This window comes from Bos indicus x Bos taurus, chromosome 5, assembly GCF_003369695.1.
Source record: "Bos indicus x Bos taurus breed Angus x Brahman F1 hybrid chromosome 5, Bos_hybrid_MaternalHap_v2.0, whole genome shotgun sequence".
Taxonomy (NCBI): domain Eukaryota; kingdom Metazoa; phylum Chordata; class Mammalia; order Artiodactyla; family Bovidae; genus Bos; species Bos indicus x Bos taurus.
The window spans coordinates 97028600-97050190 of NC_040080.1; the positions used below are offsets into that span (position 1 = coordinate 97028600).

Genomic DNA, 21591 nt, shown 5'->3' on the forward strand with positions numbered 1-21591 from the left:
ATACAGGAACAGGCATTCAAAAATCTTCCCTATTTCTGTTCAGGATAAATTCAGAAGACACCCTTACACGTCCCCTCACAGAATCTTAAATATGCGAGTTTTTTTTGTTTACAGTTTATTAACAGTGCCTTAAGTGCCTTGGCCAATAGCAACCCCAGTGATGAGGTTTTACTGTTTTTCAGCCCTCCCTTCATTCAGAGTTCCAAGGTACCATTCCGAAGATGGAATTCATTAAAACAGTTACGTTATTCAAATCATTAAAGGCTTATTTTTATTTTTTGTCCTACAGTCCAGGCCATAAAGTTTATGGCATCCATCAAATAAGAAATCAGGAGAAATGGAGAAATAGCTTCTATGAGTCTACTCATGTCTAATTACAGTGCTGGGTATTCAAAGGACATTTTTATCACCAAGAATTTCATGAGTGTTACATGAAGGAGTAGTTGATATCGTCTTTAACTGTGATGTCAATATTTACAAATCCTATGGAAAAAAACGAAGGGAAAAAAAAGATGGAGATGTAAAGTTTCCAGAAAACAAAGTGTCTTTAGAAACAGCCAAGAAAAAATATGCCCTGATCTAGTCCTGTTGTTCATCTAGTGTCTCTGACTCAAACCTGAACCTACTCCAAGACCTTGACATTCCCATTCTAAAATGCATCTTTAAAAGACTGACTTATGTATACTTTATGAAATTTTAAGTCAAGAACAGTGTATGCTTTATACTCAGGTTGAAATGAATTCCTGGGGTGGGAGGGGGCAACGGACTCTCTTACTCAGAGTTAGTTGATACAGTAATACTATGAGCAAAGTGAGGAATTAATACATTTGTTAGTAAGTTTGTATTTCAGAGTCACAAGAACATTTTAGAGCACAATGATTTGTGCAGTATGAGAGATAAAATGGCTTACCATATAACAGATAGTTTGAGGTCAAAATTATGTATGCCTTTCCTTCTCCAGGGGATCTTCCCAACCCAGGGATCGAACCCAGTCTCCCACATTGCAGGTAGATTCTTTACCAGCTGAGTCACCAGGGAAGCCCAAGAATACTGGAGAGGGTAGCCTATCTCTTCTCCATCAGATCTTCCCAACCTAGGAATTGAACCGGGGCCTCCTGCCTTGCAGGCGGATTCTTTACCAACTAAGTTATCAGGGAAGCCAAAATTATATATGTCAGGTTTTAAATCAAATATCGCATATTTTTTTTTACCTTATTTATTTCAGTAAGACTATATACTTTTTCAGTTGACAGTCCCAAAAGAAAAATAAAGGTGACATGGTTTAATTTACCTTTTTCATGAAGCACTTCTACATCACTGTGAAGCCTTGCCTTAACTTCTGTGCTATTTTATTGTCATGACAAACATTTGAGATTTACTGTTGTTATACTGTAGTGGTTACTCTTTTTCTTTTTTAATTTTATTTTGGCTGTTCCAGGTCTTAGTTGCAGAGAGAGAAATCTTTGTTGCTGTGTGCATGATCAAACAGAGATCTGATGTGAGCAGAGATCTCAGATCTGCATGATGTGAGCAGAGGTCGAACCCCAGGACCCCCACTTTGGGAGCTCAGAGTCTTTGAGCCACTGGACCACCAGGGAAGTCCCGGTCAGTGGTCACTCTTGGTTCATCATTTTCCTCATGTGTAGAATGGGTGTGAGGATTAAATGAGTTAATGATACATTTCAAACATCAGGATTTGACCTAGTTTGTTTTTATTACTTGAACTTTTCTACTCTCTGTGAGTCAGGAAAGTTTACTTGATAATTGCATGGAGCCCCTGACCTCATGGAGTTTACTGACTAGTGGTCGGGAGTATAAGACACAGAGTGCAGCATGTCCTCGTGCGTTTAGTGGGGAACAGTAGATGAGGGAATCAAGGAATTCAGCCTAACAGCTTTCCTTGGTGGATACACAGTTTGTTAGTAAGAATTTTCAGATTTTTGTCCACTGTCAGTGATTGGAATAATTGTACATGCCGTTCCTGGGGTGGAAGTTACTAACACAGCAGGTATGGTAATCCTTCTCATTAGCTCTGTGTGGAACCTGAGTGTGCTTGCTTTTATTCCTGGAAGAAACCTGTATTTAGCACTTAAAACTACCATTTGGTAGCTGGAATGCTCATCTTCAAATAGTGTAGGGTCCAACTAAGTTAACCAGATTATTGTGCTAGTTATAATAAGGGGAGTGGAGGTAATTAATGCACAGGAAACTGGGAGTACAGGGGAGATGCTTCCAGACTAATCAGACCTGAGGAATAAGTTGGTCAGATATACTTAGCCTTTGAAAAGTCCTTCTTTGGCTCCTAAGTCTCCATTCCTTTTCACTGAACTTAACACCAAAGTATTGATCTGGTCTTGGATAGAGGAGAAAAATTAAAACAGATTTTTTGTGCAACTCATCCCATCCCATCTCTTGGGTATTACTCCAAGTAGAATGGTATTACTTTCCTAACAGTTACTTAGCAGTCTGACAGGAAGTAAAGTTTTTCAACAAAGTGTGATACTTTGGTCTAAAATCTAAGATTTAGCCCTTAGTATCCAGAGCCTTTGAAACAGTTACCTCCATTTTTCCTTTTCTGAATATACCACCTAAAAACAAGTATGTGGGAGTAGAAAAAGGGAGAAAAAGGAGGAAGAAGAGGGTTTGCCTTGAGAATCATCATTCTCATCTAAGTTTAGAATAAGCCGTTTTTAAAAAACGGTGAGTTAGGATAACGTGATTAATTTTTATGATCATCAGATTTTTCATTTACCAAGGAAAAGGAATTAAAAGTAGATTATGTCTTATATCCACTAGGGGGTAGTGTGAGCCATAAAAATTAAAATTATTTCTCACTGATTAACCTGTTTCATCATGAATTTGCCTTGTTTGAATCAATTTTTCTCCATGCAGTGTTTTTTAATTGCTATAAGTCATCATTTTCAAATACAGTCTTATGACTGTAACAAACAGTAACACACATTCCTGTCTCTAGTGATTGAGATGTTTTGACTTTACTCTTTTTTGTTTTTTTTGTCTGTACCCTCTGGCTTGTGGGATCCTAGTTCCCTGACCAGGGATCGAACCTCTGCCCTTTGGAGTAAAAGCACCTAGTGTTAACCACTGAAGCACCAAGGAATTACCCTGACATTACTTGTTTGTGAAGAATTTTCTGAGGGGAAAATAGGGCTTCCCTAGTGGCTCAGACTCTAAAGAATCCACCTGCAATGTAGGAGACCTGGGTTTGATCCCTGGGTTGGGAAGATCCCCTAGAGGAGGGCATGGGAACTCACTCCAGTATTCTTGCCTGGAGAATTGCCATGGACAGAGGATCCTGGTGGGCTACAGTCCATGAGGTCATAAAGAGTTGGACATGACTGATCGACTGAGCACACACAGGGATACTTTAAAGTTTCTCTACCAAATTTCACTCATTATATGAAATAAAGTAAGTTATTCTTTATGACCTGCAAGTAAAATTATTATATAACAGGATTGTCTTCTGTTTCACTGTCCTGTTTGGTAGCTACTAGCTTCATGTGCGGATTGTAGTTGAAAGGTGGCTAGTTCAAACTGATACGTGCTGTAAATATAAATTATACACTGGATTTTGAAGACTAAGTATGAAAAAAGATTATAAATTATGTCAGTAAGTTTTACATTGGTTATATGTTGAAATGCTATTTTGAATATATTGGGTGAAATAAAACATTAAAATTAATTTTATCTTTTTACCACATTACTCTTTAATGTGGCTACTAGAAAATTTTAAATTACACATGTGACTCATAGTTCTTGTCAACAGCACTGCTATGGAGAAAAGCATTCACTGACCCATTTTTATCATGATGTACCTCTACCTGGCATTATGATTTGTAAGGAAGTAATACAATGAGGAAGTTGAGCACAACTTTGGTTTTGTTCCTAAGGCAGCTAGAATACATATGGTCACTTCTATAATGAGACATACATGTTTCTAAAATTTATTGTGTTAATAAGCAAAATCATATGATAAAAATCATAGGGCTCATGGATAAGATGTTAGGGACATAATACTCAAAAAACATTGGTTATGTTTTTTAAATGCCCACTTAAATGTCAAGGGTGAACTTGCAGATGCCCTCAAGTAATTTACAATTGTGTTTATAATGAAAAATTGATCTTTGCTTTATTGATAATCGCCCAAAAGAATTCCCTGTTAATATTTTAGAGTCATTTAAAGATATAGTGACAGGTTGCAGTAGACAGAGTAGGCATCACTGAGGCATTTCTCATTTCATGACTTATGGTAAGAAATTGATGAGTTATTTAGTATACTCAGATCTTAGATGAGTTAAAAGATTCACAATTGCAGTTTTGTGTTTCAGAGAATATTCTAAAAGGGGGAAAATCTAATTGCTGTAGGTATAACATGTGGGGGTTTACATGCAAAGTGTGTTAGTTTCTCAATTGTGCCGGACTCTTTGCGACCCCATGGACTGCGGCCCACCAGGCTCTTCTGTCCATTGGGTTCTCCAGGCAAGAATACTGGAGAGGGTAGCCATTCCCTTCTGCAGGGGATCTTCCGGACCCAGGGACTGAACCCTGGATCTCCTGCATTGCAGGCAGATTCTTTACCGTCTGAGCCATTAGGAGGTGTATATATGAATAGTTAATAAATGGGGCAACTTTTCACACATGCAGATTACCACTGTTTCTAAAAATACTGTTATCTAAAATTTTACCGTACATAATTCATTACCATAGAACATGTGAGACCTTATACTATTTCATAGTGAAGTGAAAGTTGCCCAGTCATGTCCAACCCTGCAACCCCATGGACTGTAGCCTGCCAGGCTCCTCTGTCCATGGAATTCTCCAGGTCAGAATACTGGAGTGGGTAGCTATTACTTTCTCCAGGGAATCTTCCTCTAATCCAAGGATTGAACCCAGGTCTCCCACGTTGCAGGCAGATTCTTTACCAGCTGAGCCACCAGGGAAGTGTACACACATTATTATTGAATCTAAAAACAGAAGTCCTAATAAATGGAGTTTAGTGTTATTATTTACAGTGGTGTCGTTCTGGGATTAGCTCTTTGAGTCCCAAAAGAGCTATTGATAATCAGATCAATTTGATGTTATTTAATTCTTTTGAAAGTATTTGTAGCATGAACTGCTGTATGCCTTCGGTAAAATGAGATATTTTCCTTGAGACCTAATCTTGTTGCCACTTAAATTCATATTCTGCTTTTATGTACTTCCCTTTCTGTTTTTTAGTAACCAGTTTTCTAAACATAGTCTACATTACTTTTCTATTTTCATGGCCTAACTTGAGTTATACTTGAGATTCAGTCCCAGGATTGCTTTTAAACAGATAGGATCACAAAATGCAACTAAAAGTTATACTCTGTTTTCTTTAAAAATGAATACTGTTATTTAATAAATTTTGAGACTTGTTTCTGTGCTTTGTTCTTACCCTGTATTATTTTTCAGTTGGTTATGTGTGGACTGGCCTTCTTATGTGACTTCATTTGTCAAGTCATTTTACAATGTTATCTCATAGCAATTCTTCATAAGAGGTAATGTTAACTATATAGCTGAGGAAGCTGAAGCTCAGAGCAGTGTAAATTTCTGCAGAAATGTAGTTAAGTGAGGCAGTAATAATTTGAACCTGTTGTTTCTAAGACTTGAAGAATACTTCGCTGTCTTTCTGCCAAAGGATAGTATAAAACTAGGATGTGTCTCAAGTTAACTGTGTGTGAGTAGTAGCAGAAGGATTTTAGTTCCTACCCAGTTTTTGCCTTTTTAGGGGAAAAAAAATCGACAATTTCTGTGGGGGAGAGTTGTTCCACTTGGTTTGGGTTTTATTCTCTTTTTCCTCCTGTAATTTATGCTGTGGGTTTGTGCTGTGTAGTCAAATAATTATGCACGGGTATTCATTATCTCAAAATCCATTAGAACTTGAGAGCACATAAAAACTATTACAAAAAGTTTTGCATATCCAAGAGCTTATTCTAGAATGTGTTCCGATTAAATCTGATACATGATCAGCTCACATGATGCATTTAATATGTATGTTCTTAAGAAAGAGTGTCTGATTTTGAGGGTGAACTGAAGATGAGGAAGTGAAGCTCCATCTGTCTGTGACGATTGTACTGAGTGATTCCGACCCTATTTTCGGATGTGACCTTGGAGGGCTTTCTGGCAGCTTTTTATAGCTTTGAATAGAGCTGCCACTATTTTGTGTAACCAGGGAGCGGTGTTTTGGGACTCTTGGACCCCAGCTTTTTTCCCCCAGCCTCTCTCTTGATGACTTTCTAAAAATATGAAGAATTGGGATAAAACAAAAGGAGGATGGAGGTGAGGAGTCAAAATTCAAGGAATTTTACCATCACTTTTCTCATTCCTTTACGCCTAATATTCATCCTAATATCTTTACTTTTCCTCCTAAAAGTGAAGACCAGACTCCTGTTCTAGTTACATTTTGGAAAATTGCCTAAGATGGGAGGCTTTTTTATTGCCTCTTGAGATTTTTAATGCTCCAAAAATGTTTGACTTTGTTCGAATCTAAAGAATATTTTGCTGAAAGTAGTTTATAGCATTTCAATTTTTTATTTGCCCTGGCATTGGAATGATTAAAATCAAGCAAGCTAGTCTTGAAGCATTACTCTAAATGGCTATGAGTTTAACACATTTTGGAAAAGAATTTGATTTTATACCTGCATCTTATGACTATTCCAGTATATAACTGTACTGACAGAGAACTCTTTTCTAGTATATGCATTACAGGCTGTAGAATGAAGTAGTGTAAGGTTTATAATTTTTCTCAAGTGAAATCAGTATAGTATTCTCATTCATTGTTTTTCATATCTAGAAGCTTAAATACTGCAGTGTTCTAAGTGTTTTTGACTACACATACATATTCAAAATGTTGAAAATGTATTGTGCACTCAGTTGCTCAGTCGTGTCCGACTTTCTGCGACCCTGTGGATTGTAGCTGGCCAGGCTCTTCTGTCCAAGGGATTCTGCAGGCAAGGCTACTGAAGCCATTCCCCTCTCCAAGGGATCTTCCCAACCCAGGGACTGAACTCTGCATCTCCTCCATTGGCAGGTAGATTCTTTACCATTGAGCCACCAGGAAAGCGCTGAAAATGTACTACTCATGCGTAATTGACTGGAGATACATCAGTACGTTTTTAGAGGGTGATACAATTAACATTACCATGGGAAGTTGTTAGAGCTTAAACTTGATCAACTTCTGGTTGTTGTTATCATTCACGGTTTATTCTGTTAGGGTTTTGTTCCAACCTTGTATATATATTATAAACATAAAATTTTCAAAAATGATGCATCACAAAATTTTGAGTAAAGAGTTTTCTCGTGAATTTTATGTAGATGTTTTTCTTGTCAGCCTAGTGACATGTATACTACTGTCTCAGAAGATGATCGTTCTTCAGAATATAGTTCTGATTAAGATGATACGAATATTAGACCAACAAAAAGAAAACCTTAGTGATTGATTCTGATACAAAAAGTGAAAATGAAACTCACATTGCTGGAGTGAGCTCTTTTGCTTATATAGAAGAGTGGACTGAAGAAATTTCGTGAAAATTATAAGACTTTTCATCTGTGTCAGTTGTAACTATTGAATGTAATAACCTGCATAGTGTCAGTGAAATAATTAATTTTTGGCCAGCTAAGAGAAAAATCGCCAGTCACAGGCGTTAGTTTCTGCAAAAATCCCCTGGTCAATAATGAGCTAATATATAAAATTATACATACTATTGTCAGTTTGTGTGTTGAATATTAACATTTTTCTGACTAAATATCTATAAATATAGATTATTTCTCCTAGTACCTGAGTGGATTCTTTTTCTTGTGTTGTGTGCATCCTGCTTTGAATAAAAACTGCTTTAATGTTAAAGATGGAATTTCTGATGGTTTATTCCTTGTTCTTTGTATCATTGAATAGATTCATGATTCAGCAAGTGTTTATGGAACATCTGTAGTACTGCACACTGTTCCAAAGCTGAGGATTCAGCAATAAATGCAACAAACACAAATCCCCCCTTCCGAACAAAATAAGAGGGATATAGTACGTTTAGAGCGCTAGAGAGAAAATATGTAGGGGGTGAGAAGGAGCCGGGCTAGAGGGAGGGTGTGGGATACGGTGGAAAGGTGTTTGCAGATTCAATTATGGAGGCTTCACTGAGAAAGCACATCTGAATGGAGATCTTGGGATCTGACGAAATTAACACTTAGTGGAGTTCAGTTCAGTTGGTCAGTCATGTCCAACTCTTTGCAACTCCATGGGCTGCAGCACACCAGGCCTCTCTGTCCATCACCAACTCCTGGAGTTTACTGAAAGTCATGTCCATTGAGTCAGTAATGCCATCCAACCATCTCATCCTCTGTCGTCCCCTTCTCCTCCCACCTTCAATCTTTCCCAGCAACAGGGTCTTTTACAATGAGTCAGTTCTCCCCATCAGGTGGCCAAAGTAATGGAGTTTCAGCTTCAACATCAATCCTTCCAATGAATATTCAGGACTGATTTCCTTTAGGATGGACTGGTTGGATCTTCTTGCAGCCCAAGGGACTCTCAAGAGTCTTCTCCAACACCACAGTTCAGAAGCATCAATTCTTCGGCGCTCAGCTTTCTTCACAGTCCAACTCTCACATCCATACATGACTACTGGAAAAATCATAGCCTTGATTAGATGGACCTTTGTTGACAAAGTAATGTCTCTGCTTTTTAATATGCTGTCTTGGTTGGTAATAACTTTCCTTCCAAAGAGTAAGCATCTTTTAATTTCATGGCTGCAATCACTATCTGCAGTGATTTTGGAGCCCCCAAAAATAAAGTCAGCTACTGTTTCCCCATCTATTTGCCATGAAGTGATGGGACCAGATGCCATGATCTTCGTTTTCTGAATGTTGAGCTTTAAGCAAACTTTTTCACTCTCCTCTTTCACTTTCATCAAGAGGCTCTTTAGTTCTTCTTTGCTTTCTGCCATAAGGGTGTTGTCATCTGCATATCTGAGGTTATTGATATTTCTCCCGGCAATCTTGATTCCAGCTTGTGCTTCCTCCAGCCCAGCGCATCTCATGATGTGCTCTGCATATAAATTAAATAAGCAGGGTGACAATATACAGCCTTGACATACTCCTTTCCTGATTTGGAACCAGTCTGTTGTTCCATGTCCAATTCTAACTGTGGCTTCCTGACCTGCATACAGATTTCTCAAGAGGCAGGTCAGGTGGCCTGGTATTCCCATCTCTTTCAGAATTTTCCACAGTTTTTTGTGATCCACACAGTCAAAGGCTTTGGCATAGTCAATAAAGCAGAAATAGATGTTTTTCTGGAACTCTCTTGCTCTTTCCATGATCCAGCGGATGTTGGCAATTTGATCTCTGGTTCTTCTGCCTTTTCTAAAACCAGCTTGAACATCTGGAAGTTCACGGTTCACATACTGTTGAAGCCTGGCTTGGAGAATTTTGAGCGATACTTTACTAGCGTGTGAGATGAGTGCAATTGTACGGTAGTTTGAGCATTCTTTGGCATTGTCTTTCTTTGGGATTGAAATGAAAACTGACCTTTTCCAGTCCTGTGGCCACTGCTGCGTTTTCCAAATTTTGTGGCATATTGAGTGCAGCACTTTCACAGCATCATCTTTTAGGATTTGAAATAGCTCAACTGGAGTGCCATCACCTCCACTAGCTTTTGTTTGTAGTGATGCTTCCTAAGGCCCACTTGACTTCACATTCCAGGATGTCTGGCTCTAGGTGAGTGATCACACCATTGTGATTATCTGGGTCGTGAAGATCTTATTTGTACAGTTCTTCTGTGTATTCTTGCCACCTCTTAATATCTTCTGCTTCTGTTAGGTCCATACCATTTCTGTCCTTTATTGAGCCCATTTTTGCATGAAGTTTTCCCTTGGTATCTCTGATTTTCTTGAAGAGATCTCTAGTCTTTCACCTTCTATTGTTTTCCTCTATTTCTTTGCACTGATCACTGAGGAAGGCTCTCTTACTTCTCCTTGCTATTCTTTGGAACTCTGCATTCAAATGGGTGTGTCTTTCCTTTTCTCCTTTGCTTTTCGCTTTTCTTCTTTTCACAGGTATATGTAAGGCCTCCTCAGACAGCCATTTTGCTTTTTTGTATTTCTTTTTCTTGGGGAAGGTCTTGCTCCCTGTCTCCTGTACAGTGTCAGGAACCTCCGTCCATAGTTCATTAGGCACTCTGTCTATCAGATTTAATCCTTTGAATCTGTTTCTCACTTCCACTGTATAATCATAAAGGATTTGATTTAGGTCATACCTGAATGGTCTAGTGGTTTCCCCTCCTTTCTTCAATATAAGTCTGAATTTGGCAATAAGGAGTTCATGATCTGAGCCACAGTCAGCTCCCAGTCTTGTTTTTGCTGACTGTATAGAGGTTCTATATCTTTGGCTGCAAAGAATATAATCAGTCTGATGTTGGTATTGACCATCTGGTGATGTCCAAGTGTAGAGTCTTCTCTTGTGTTGTTGGAAGAGGGTGTTTGCTATGACCAGTGCGTTCTCTTGGCAAAACTCTATGAGCCTTTGCCCTGCTTCATTCTGTACTCCAAGGCCAAATTTGCCTGTTAATCCAGGTGTTTCTTGACTTCCTACTTTTGCATTCCAGTCCCCTATAATGAAAAGGACATCTTTATTGGGTATTAGTTGTAGAAAGTCTTGTAGGTCTTTATAGAACCGTTCAGCTTCTTCAGCGTTACTGGTCATGGCGTAGACTTGGATTACCGTGATATTGAATGGTTTGCCTTGGAAACAGAGATCATTCTGTTGTTTTTAAGATTGCATCCAAGTACTTCATTTCGGACTCTTTCGTTGACGATGAGGGCTACTCCCATTTCTTCCAAGGGATTCCTGCCCACAGTAGTAGATATAATGGTCTGAGTTAAATTCACCCATTGCAGTCGATTTTAGTTCGCTGATTCCTAGAATGTCGACATTCACTCTTGCCATCTCCTGTTTGACCACTTCCAACTTGCCTTGATTCATGGACCTAACATTCCAGGTTCCTATGCAATATTGCTCTTTACAGCATCGGACCTTGCTTCTGTCACCAGTCACATCCACAACAGGGTGGTGTTTTTGCCTTGGCTGCATCCCTTCATTCTTTCTGGAGTTATTTCTCCACTGATCTCCAGAACCATATTGGGCACCTACCGACCTGGGGAGTTCATCTTTCAGGGTCCTCCTATCTTTTTGCCTTTTCATTCTGTTCATGGGGTTCTCACGGTAAGAATACTGAAGTGGTTTGCCATTCCACTTAGGGGAAAAGGAAAGCAAAGCCCCTGAGGGAGGAGTATGCGTGACAGGTTGAAGAAGCACAAAGCAGCTAGCCTTGCTTTAACAAAGCAGATGAGGAGGGTGGTGAGGATTGGGAAGCATAGCTGAAGATGACTAAGAGGTAGGTGGAATAAATGCATTCTTTTGAGGGGGAGGTTATAAGGACCTTGATTTTTAAAAGGTCTGTGGAATACAGACTAGGTAGGGGCTGGGGGACTCAAGGTCGAAGCAGGCAGAATAAGTTAGCTGGCTGTTGCAGCCTGCTGGGTAAGAAATGGTGGTGGCTTGGATCAGAAGTGTAGCAATGGAGTGATCATCGGAAGTATAGCAGTGTCCAGTCATGGGTAGATTCTGAAGTTTAAGCCAACAAGGTTTGCTGATCAGATTGGATGGGTGAGGTATGAAGGAAGAATTGGATCAGTTGGAAGGATGGACTTCTGATTGACTCAATGAATGCTCTGAGAAGGAGCAGGTTAAGGGTGGGAAAGGTCATGCTAAGTTTGGGATGGTTACTAGAGATTCAAGAGTAGCTGTCGAGCACGGGGTTATGAATAGGAGGATGATTCAGGGAGAAATCTCTGCAGAATATGCATTTGGGGAGGCTTCATACATGGAGTGGACTAATTATTTAAATTCACCAGACTAGACGAGATCACCTTGGAGTGTGTAGGCACAGTAGAAGACCTCAGACAGAGCCCTGGTGCCTTCTGTAGTGTAGTGTTGGCATGAGGTTGATACCATGCATCTAGGAAGAAAGCCAGGAGAGAGTGGCTGCAGGAAGCTGGATAAAGCCTTGCAAGGAGAGCACAAACCAGCTGGGTAAGATGATGCTTTTAAGTCAGTTAAGATGAAGGTTCAACATTAGCCATTTGATTTAACCATGTGGGACTCATTGATGACCTCAACAAGCAAGCTGGCAGCTAAAGCCTGCTTCGAGAGTTGTGTTCAAGACCAGAGCAGAGGAGGGAGGTTGGAGACATGCAAGTTTAGATGACTTTCAAAGAGGAGTAAAGCAATGGGGCAGCAGCAGGGGGCGGAGGCGGGGGGGGGGGGGGGGGGGTGGTGAGTCAAGTCAGGGTCATTTCCTTCCCCTTCTTCTTTTTTTTTTTTTTTTTTGACAAATTACATTAGGTTTGTACAGTTGGGGAAAATCCAATAGAGGGGAAACGGTGATTCAAGAGAGGAAGGCGATGCTAGAACAATGTCCTTGAGGAGGTGAGGAGTTAAGATCTAAAGGAGAGGTTGGTCTTAGTCCAGAGTGACAGTCCTTTCTCCCTTAGTCATGGAAGAAAAGGTGCAGAGCACCTGGGCCCACAGGTGCAGGTTGGTGTGCAGATGCGGCAGTGAGCTTCAGGAGGGGTTTCTGTTTTCTCCTGTAATACAAAACAGAGTTGTCAGCCAGAAGTGAAGAAGTGGATGGAGGTATTGGAGGTTGACAGGAGAACGAATGTTCAGTTAAGTAGGAGCGGGAGAAAGGTGGCAGAGAGAACTCATGATATTGTTGGGGAGCAGTAAGGGTCCATTTGAGCTTGGTTCAGTTTCGAGTTTAGAGACTAATCAGCTTGGAGACTAGCCAATCTCCAGCCCTGTTTAAGTGCCTCGGCACTTGTATTTCCTTTGTTTCATTAGATTTTTCAGAGGGGAGATTTTCAGTGACTTTAAAAACTAGTTTTGCTTTCTAAACAGCTTGGTTTTGGTTAAGTTTAAACAGCAGGACCTTACCTATGCAGTAATCCTATTGTTCTTTTCTTTTTTTCCCCCTTTTCTTTCCCATGGGTATAAGATCAATTTCATTAGTCTAATCTTATTCTCCACATATTTGTAGACATTTGTAGCTGCAGTTGTACATGATGTCATCAGTATTTGCTGGTGGTTGCTTTCAGCTGCTTATGATGATTTATGTTTTCTTTGAACTTTACATTTTATAAGGTAAATAGAAACCCTTTGAGAGTTTGGAGAGGTTCTTTTATATCCAATTCCAAGGAGTAAATTTCTCTAATTTTTATTTTGGTGTTTAGCAAAACGGTATTTGTTTCACAAGTGTGTTATGTTTTTCTGTTGTAGGAAACCCAGCGTTTGCTGGCAGAACCAGTTCCCGGCATTAAAGCAGAACCAGATGAGAGCAACGCCCGTTATTTTCATGTGGTCATTGCCGGCCCTCAGGATTCCCCCTTTGAGGGAGGGACTTTTAAACTTGAACTATTCCTTCCAGAAGAATACCCAATGGCAGCCCCTAAAGTACGTTTCATGACCAAAATTTATCATCCTAATGTAGACAAGTTGGGAAGAATATGTTTAGATATTTTGAAAGGTAAGTGTTATCTTTATTATCATATGCTGTTAAGAATTTTTCCTTTTTTCTCGTAAACATTCCGTTTTGAGAATCTGAATATTATAATCTTACCTTATGAAGACCGCAGAAGTATGGGAGGGAAACACAGCAGTTCTGGGTTGTTTTCATGTATGGTCATTCTGGGCCTGTTCCTTTGTAGATAAGTGGTCCCCAGCACTGCAGATCCGCACAGTTCTGCTATCGATCCAGGCTTTGTTAAGTGCTCCCAATCCAGATGATCCATTAGCAAATGATGTAGCGGAGCAATGGAAGACCAATGAAGCCCAAGCCATAGAAACAGGTATTTAATATTCATTCTCCTTCACACCACTTCCACTTTAAAAAACAATCTGTACCACAGTTTTGGTTTTTTTGGGTCGTGTCTTGCTCTGCTTGAGGAGTCTTAGGTCCCAGTTCGGAGATCGAACCCAGGCCATGGCAGTGAAAGTGTCAAGTCCTAACTGCTGAGCTGCCAGGGAGTTCCTGTGTATCACCTTTTCAAAAACTTAAACTAACTGGGAGAAGAAAAGCTCTCTCTTACTAGCATGTAAATAACCTCTTACCAAAAGACTTTCAGACTCCATCTTAGGGGCCACTACATGACTCCCAGATTTAAAGAGGAGCAGTGGTTGGGAGATTTTGGATTGTTGTATAAACGATTTCACAAATGTCTGAGTGCCTGCCATTCATTTAGCTATATGTAAAGATAATGGAAGACCTTTAAACTTCCTTGAGCTGTTTTTGCAATCTGTTTGATTAAATTAAACTGTGTGTCCATTTATAGTTAGAGAGTTTGAAAGCAATAAGCTTCTTGCTACAAATTTTAACAATTAATGAGGAGCATCATATGAGAAAGGAAGGAGACAACTCTTTTCATCCTTTAGAATTTTGTAGAACTTTTGAATTCTATTGTAATGTTTTGGTAATTAGATGTATAGACAGTCTTTTTGCCCTGACCTAGATTATAGAAAATGACATGAATTTAAGAAATTGTAGCATGCTGTTTTCATAATTAACTTAATTCTGTTTGTTTACTTTGTATAGAGTTTGGAAAGGAACATATTGAACTTAAGTAAAGTAATAATCACGTTTGTTTTTGTCCACAGCTAGAGCATGGACTAGGCTATATGCCATGAATAATATTTAAATCGATTCGATCGTCAAGTGTGCATCACTTCTCCTGTTCTGCCAAGACTTCTTCCTTTTTTGTTTGCATTTAATGGACACAGTCTTAGAAACATTACAGAATAAAAACCCAGACATCTTCAATCCTTTGGTGATTAAATGCACATTAGCAAATCTATGTCTTGTCCTGATTCACTGTTGTAAAGCATGAGCAGAGGCTAGAAGTATCATCTGGATTGTTGGGAACGTTTAAAAGCAGTGGCCCCTCTCTGCTTTTATTCGTTTCCCTCATCATGGTTTAAGTATAAAGCACTGTGAATGAAGGTAGTTGTCAGGGTTAGCTGCAGGGGTGTGGGTGTTTTTCTTTATTTTATTATTATTATTTTTTTTTTGGTGGGGGGGAAGGTAGTTTTATTTTAATTTTATGGGCTCCTTTCCCCCTTTTTATGGTGATCTAATTGCATTGGTTAAAAGCAGCTAACCAGTTCTTTAGAATATGCTCTCTAGCCAAGTCTAACTTTATTTAGACGCTGTAGATGGACAAGCTTGATTGTTCGAACCAAAATGGGAACATTAAACAGACATCACAGCCCTCACTAATAACATTGTGACCTTGCTGTCAAGTGTAGAATCCTCCCTTCAAGAAAAAGCTTGTGACCATTTTGTATGGCTTGTCTGGAAACTCCTGTAAATCTTATGTTTTAGTAAAATATTTTTTGTTATTCTACTTTGCCTTTGTACAGTTTCTTTTACTGTGTTTATTTCATTTTCCCAATGTGACAATCGTATTTAAAAATTATAAAACTGATGGAACATTCTATTTTGATCTTCACCATCTGACAAATTGAATGGCGAGAGGTAGATTTTGCCAATTTCTTTTCACTGATGCAGATTTGTGTTAAGATATATCACTGAATGAAGTATTTATAAGCTGGCCCTGAGCATGCCTAAAACATCAGTATGTGACATTTTTTTTTTTACCTCCTAGAAATTTGAAATAAATGTGTGTGTGTTGTCTGATTAGTTAGGCGATCATCGGTGTCTTGCCACAGTGTTTGGAAATTACTGTTCAGGAGAGTCATAGCACAGCCACACCAGTGACTGACTTTGTGTGGGACTTCTACTTGTGCCACAGTTGTGTCTGGCATTTGAGTTATGACCTTGCTCTTAGTGCTTGTCTCAAAACTTCGTGTGTGACCACTGTTATTAGAAAACAGCAATCTCGTAATCATTTGGGGTTTGCTGAGGCATTTATCAGTCTTTCTTGCAGAAGTGCTGAGCAGATCTCAAGCAGTGAGCTTGCATAAGCGTCATCAGAAAGGTTTCTTCCTTAGAGGGCATCAGATCCTCAGTTAATGATTCTTACTGTCATCCCTGTAATATTTGGTGCGGGAGCTCCTTTTATTCTTTGATAATCTGCAATTATCTGCATTGACAGAGTTCTTCCCCACCACAAAGCTGTTCTTTCCCACCTTTCCATATCTAATTCCCAAGTCTTGTTATTTTAAGACATTAATGTAGTCAGTCATAAATAAGTATGTAAATGTTAACCTGTGGGTTGGAACCTTTGTCTCTTGCAGTTTAAGGTAATGGATATTGTAGCCCATCTGGATTTTCCCCACTCTTATTCTCATACCTTCTGGAGTTTCTTCAGAATGTGGTGTATTTTATTGTGCTCCTATGTAAGATGAAGAATATCTATTAAAATTACATTTTCAACATACAAAAGTTTTTGATGACTGGTAACTGGTATCCTTCAATAAATGCGTTGCTTGGAAACAAATATTAGTTTAATTCAGAGTAAAATTGTTCACAACCCAAATATTATAAATTTAAAAGCTTAATAGCAATTGTCATTTGTAACAATTGTTGGTCTCTTTAGAGTTGTCTTACAACTAAGGGAACTGAATCTCATTCTGGGGCCAAAATGAGTGAACACTCAAGCACTTAATAGAGATCAGTTTTATTTATTGCAGGTGGCATTGCTCAGATGATAGCTAGGATGACATAGTGATTTATAAGTTATAAAATTCCAGATTTAAATCTATTGATCCACAAAAATGTATCTAAAACAGGACTCTGATGTCTACTGAGTTTTTGAGTTAGAGAAGTACAAATATGTGAATTCCTAATTTCACGGCAACATGGTTTTTTCCTTTGTAATTTTGATAAGAGCCCCCATTGTTTTGATAATACTTGCTTCCCCAACCAGTGGGATGAAACAAGAGCCAGTGTGTTGGCTGGGCTCTCTTAGAATTTAAGGGGCTCTGGGAGAGGCCAAGATAGAGTTTGAAAACTGGTAGCAACATCTGGCTTTGGGGCTTGTTTTCCTTGGCCCACACAGCATGGTTGGTTAAAACATTTTGAATTCAATGCTGACATTTTAGAAAAATTGGGAGAATCGCGTGAGAATCTAGAATTCTGGTAACTTGAATGATCTAAAGTTCTGATAACAGGAAGACGTGACCTGCCTTATGCAAGGCACCTGTTGGGAGGAGCTGAGTAGTAGCCTTCCTAAGATGAGCTTGTCATTCTTGTACTAAGTGATTCTCAGGCTGGTTAGAATCCCCTCCCAGCCCACCTGCTCCTCTCTGTAATCCTTTTCCCTTGACTTTGTCACTCCTTAGCTTATGGATGCACTCCTACTTGTCAGGGGTGATTAGGTACCTGAATGGGACTGGCATAGGATGTTCCCTCGTGGACCTCCTCATCTAATGAGGGATGCGGCTGGGGCACATGGACAAAGAGCAGTGGCAGCTCTGATGGAGAGGGGAAGTAAGCGCTTGGGAGGGACTGCTCTTCTGGATTCAATACCTCCAGGCAGGGGACCAGCTTGTGCAGAGCCCTGGGAGCAGAGAAGAATCTGAGTATATTGATAAATGGCTTCTTGAACATCAACTGCCCATTCAGAAGCTTTTCTGAAATCTGGAGGGGTTGATATGAGCCTTATGTTTTTCATGTGATTTTTGAATTTTGTCTCCTTTGCTGTGATTCGCTTCCATGCTAGTGTTGGTCCGCTCAGAAGCTGCCTCATGAGATCTTAGATTTGAGATATGTATAACTTAAACCCTGCTGTAGACCAAGAGCATACTTTAATACAAAATTTCAGAAGCATTTAAAAATAAACACAATACCTAAAAAAGCCATAGGTGCTATGGTTTAGCACTCGTAAAGGAGAGTATGGGGTGGGAAATCCTGTAAAACATTAACAGTTTTAGCTAAATGGAACTACATGGTATGGGAATAATAGGAATTGGCTACTTAACTTGAGCCATATCAACTTTTTGTTAGTTGCAGTTGCAAAGGTTTAAAAATAACAGCCTTATCTACAAAAGCTGGCCAAAAGAAAAAGGTAAAATGCCATGATTATAGGGCAGCTAATTCAACAGTCTATTTTAAAAAATGTAATTTCATTGGAATAATGTATTTTGGGACTGGGGGCAACATTTCATTTAACCGTGCAGCATGCGCTTAGTTTAAGAAATTATATTGGGGGTTATTTTTAAATGACTTAATAAGATCACAAAAACAAAACATGTTGAATGTAATAACTTGGAATATTAAGAATAAAAATCTGTACACCACCACCCAGACTGATGATACTTTGTTTCCTTAACTGTATCTTCCACCCCCTGCATTAATTTCCTTTTTTTTTTTTTTTTTATCATTGAGGTCGGAAATTGGGAGGATTTGTTCCAAGAGTTGGTTTTGCTACATCTTTATGTTACAAATTGGACAAGTTCCCTATTGGCTGCAAAACTGGGATTTGGACTAAAATTTTCCTTGTTAAGTATAGAACTCAACCTGAAGAGTCTGGGTCCTTCCTCCTCCTGGCAATTTCATCTTTGCTACCCATTAGCTGATTTAATTTGATATGTACCAGTTGTAGCATTTCAAGTGTATGAATGCAGACTTGCTGATAACCAAGCTGAGCATCTGTGGACTTGATGTAGTTTCTGATTGGTTGGAGAAGTGTATGGTAAGTGCCTGGATATTTAGACCTTACTGTCTCTTGTAGCAGAGCAACAACTGAATCCCATGATCTTGTAAAAGTTTATTTCATGGTGCTCTTTAATGAGCTTTAACATTTTCTGCTAATCAGTTTTACCTATGGGACAAAAAAGCTTTAGAAATAGGAGAGACTTGATAGCTCAGGTTCCCTATTGCAGAATAACTAGCGCATTTCCATTTTATATATTCCTCATGCATACTCACCCACCATGTGACTCCTATTGAAATAAACAGTTCATGATCTAGATTGTTGTGGTTCAGTCTCTCAGTCATGTCTCTTTGCGACCCCATGGACCCCAGGCACGCCAGGCTTCCCTGTCCCTCACTATCTCCTGTAGTCTCCTCAAACTCATGTCCATTGAGTTGATGATGCCATCCAACCATCTCATAAAAATGGAACACTTCATGAATTTGCGTGTCATTAGTAAATTCCAATAGCTCTATAAGTTTCATTATAATCTAATAAGTTCACAAGTATACTGGTTTATGTTCTAAGAGGAGACTACTCAAGAAGACTGACTTAGATCTGTCAAGCAGCTTAGACGTGATAGGTTGGTTACACCTATTTCAAGTTGGTGCTGTTTTCCTTATGTTTTGGCAGGAAGTAATAGAACTGTGAGTAACCAAAGGAGTGGGACCAAATGGTTGCAATCCGTGTTTTTTCATTCTGAAGCAGTAAATATTTTGGGCTTTCCAGGCCATGGGTCTGTCTCAGTTACTCAGCTCTGTCAGTGTGGTGAGAAGACATCCATAGACAGAAACAAATGGGCATGCTGTTCTCTGCTCGGACAGAACTTTAGTTTTCGCGTCAGAGTATTTTCCCCCCAACTACTGAAAATGTGAAAAGCATTCCAAGTTTGTAGAATACACACAAACAGGCTGGGGTCTCCATTTGACTTGTAGGAGAAGGAAATGGCAACCCACTCCAGTATTCTTGCTTCTTGCCTGGAAAATCCCATGGACAGAGGAGCCTGGCGAGCTAGTCCATAGGGTCCCAAAGTCAGACACAGCTGAGCACGCGCGCACCAGGCTGAGTTAACCCCTGCCTACTTGACAGTGCCTGATTACTTGCTCTTGTGTTATAAGCAAGATATGTCTCCCCCCCTTTTAAAAAGTGATGTGTGCATGTTAAGTTGCTTCAGTCGTGTCCAGCTCTTCGTGACTCCATGGACCGTAGCCCGCCAGGCTCCTCTGACCATAGCGATTCTCCAGGCAAGAATACTGGGTGGGTTGCCATTTCTGCCACCAGGGGATCTTCCCAACCCGGGGATTGAACCTGCATCTCTTAGCTGCATTGGCAGGCAGGTTCTTTACCACCAGCTCCATCTGGGAAGCCTTTAAAAAGTGGTATGTTAACTGTTACTCCAATAACAGGAATGATTTGTGTAGGTGTCACTTTTCTGCTTTGATATTAACATACTTTGAAAGTTATACAGATTGGGCATTTATCAAGCCCTGTTTTTTTCATCTGTGATATATTTTCATACCAAATTTCTCAATGTTCACAGGAATGAACTTTGAACTCAGAATGTTCAAAATTATACAGGATTTGATTTTTAAAGAAAATCTGAGAGACTTCTTTAAAAGTGACCTTTGACAGGAAATTGTGTAGTTTTTCAATTAGCGATTACTGAAAGGAACTCTTATCTCTGGCAGCACATTTCTTTGCTGTCTATCAAATAGATGACTGTAACTTAACCCCACCCAATCTGTACATTTAAGTTGATGCGAGTTTTATAAATAATGCAGTACACACCTTTGACCATATTTTGATTGTGCAACTTGAAGCATTTTTGTTGACTAGGTTCCCAGAAGTAGGTGAGAGTTATATGCTTTTTTTTTTTTTTTTTTTAATTTTTGGCTGTGTCAGGCCTCCGTTGATACAGACTTTCTAACTGGGGAGAGCATGGGTCATCATTGTGGTGGCTTTTCTTGTTGCTGAGCACAGTCTTTAGGGCACATGGGCTTCAGAAGTTGCAGCTCCCGGGCTCTAAAGCACTGGCTCAGTAACCGTGCATGCGCTTAGCTGCTCCATGGCATGTGGGGAACTTCCTGGATCAGGGATTGAACCTGTGTCTCCTGCACTGGCAGGTGGATTCTTCACCACTGAGCCACCAGGGAAGCCTGCATTTAAAAATTTAATAGTGGTGCTACATTGCCACACCAGTTTATTCTGGCATCCTTAACCTGAATACCGTTTTTGTCTGTATAATATTCCACCATGTGGACACATTACTAGTTAACCATTAGGGCTTTGGGCCTGGGCATTTTATTTCCATGCCTCACCAGTTTGGTTCCCTTACCTTGGTAGGTACATTTGTGTCCGCATTCCTTTAGATTCCTGGTGTATTAACTTGATCAAAAGGTATGTTTGATTACACATACCTCTTACTATACAGTAATAGCCAAATAAAGTGTTTTTTATTTCACTGACTATGGAATGAATTTGAGTAAAAACTGAGATATACAGTACTATTATGTCTGGCACTAGTGTTTAGAACCAGATAACGTGATGTCCAGAGGGTAGTACTCCACATATTGGGAAGAACAACTTCTGGGAACATAATCAGTTGAAATCACATCAAAGTAGAGAAATATAAGACTAGTTTCTGAGTAAATTAAGGTCTTTGCCATAATGCAGTACCAAGATAACACTTAGGGGCCTTCCCATCTTACTGCTCGAATTTAGCCAAGGGAACTTAGTCAAGTAAAAGTGAAAGTTGCTCAGTTGTGTTTGGCTCTTTGCGAACCCATGGACTCTACAGACCATGGAATTACAGAATACTGGAGTGGGTTGCCTTTCCCTTCTCCAGGGGATCTTGCCGACT

At 39.5% G+C, this 21591-nt stretch overlaps 1 protein-coding gene across 1 annotated transcript in view; it reads left to right on the forward strand.

Moving 5' to 3' along the window:
- Positions 1 to 15480, forward strand: part of UBE2N (ubiquitin conjugating enzyme E2 N) — a 40178-nt gene extending 24698 nt beyond the window's left edge. Inside the window, exons 2-4 of the mRNA XM_027543164.1 lie at positions 13360 to 13606; positions 13788 to 13928; positions 14734 to 15480. Coding sequence (XP_027398965.1) covers positions 13360 to 13606; positions 13788 to 13928; positions 14734 to 14774 — 429 coding nt within the window. The 3' untranslated portion in view covers positions 14775 to 15480. The remainder of the gene's footprint in view (positions 1 to 13359; positions 13607 to 13787; positions 13929 to 14733) is intronic.
- Positions 15481 to 21591: the final 6111 nt, after the last annotated feature.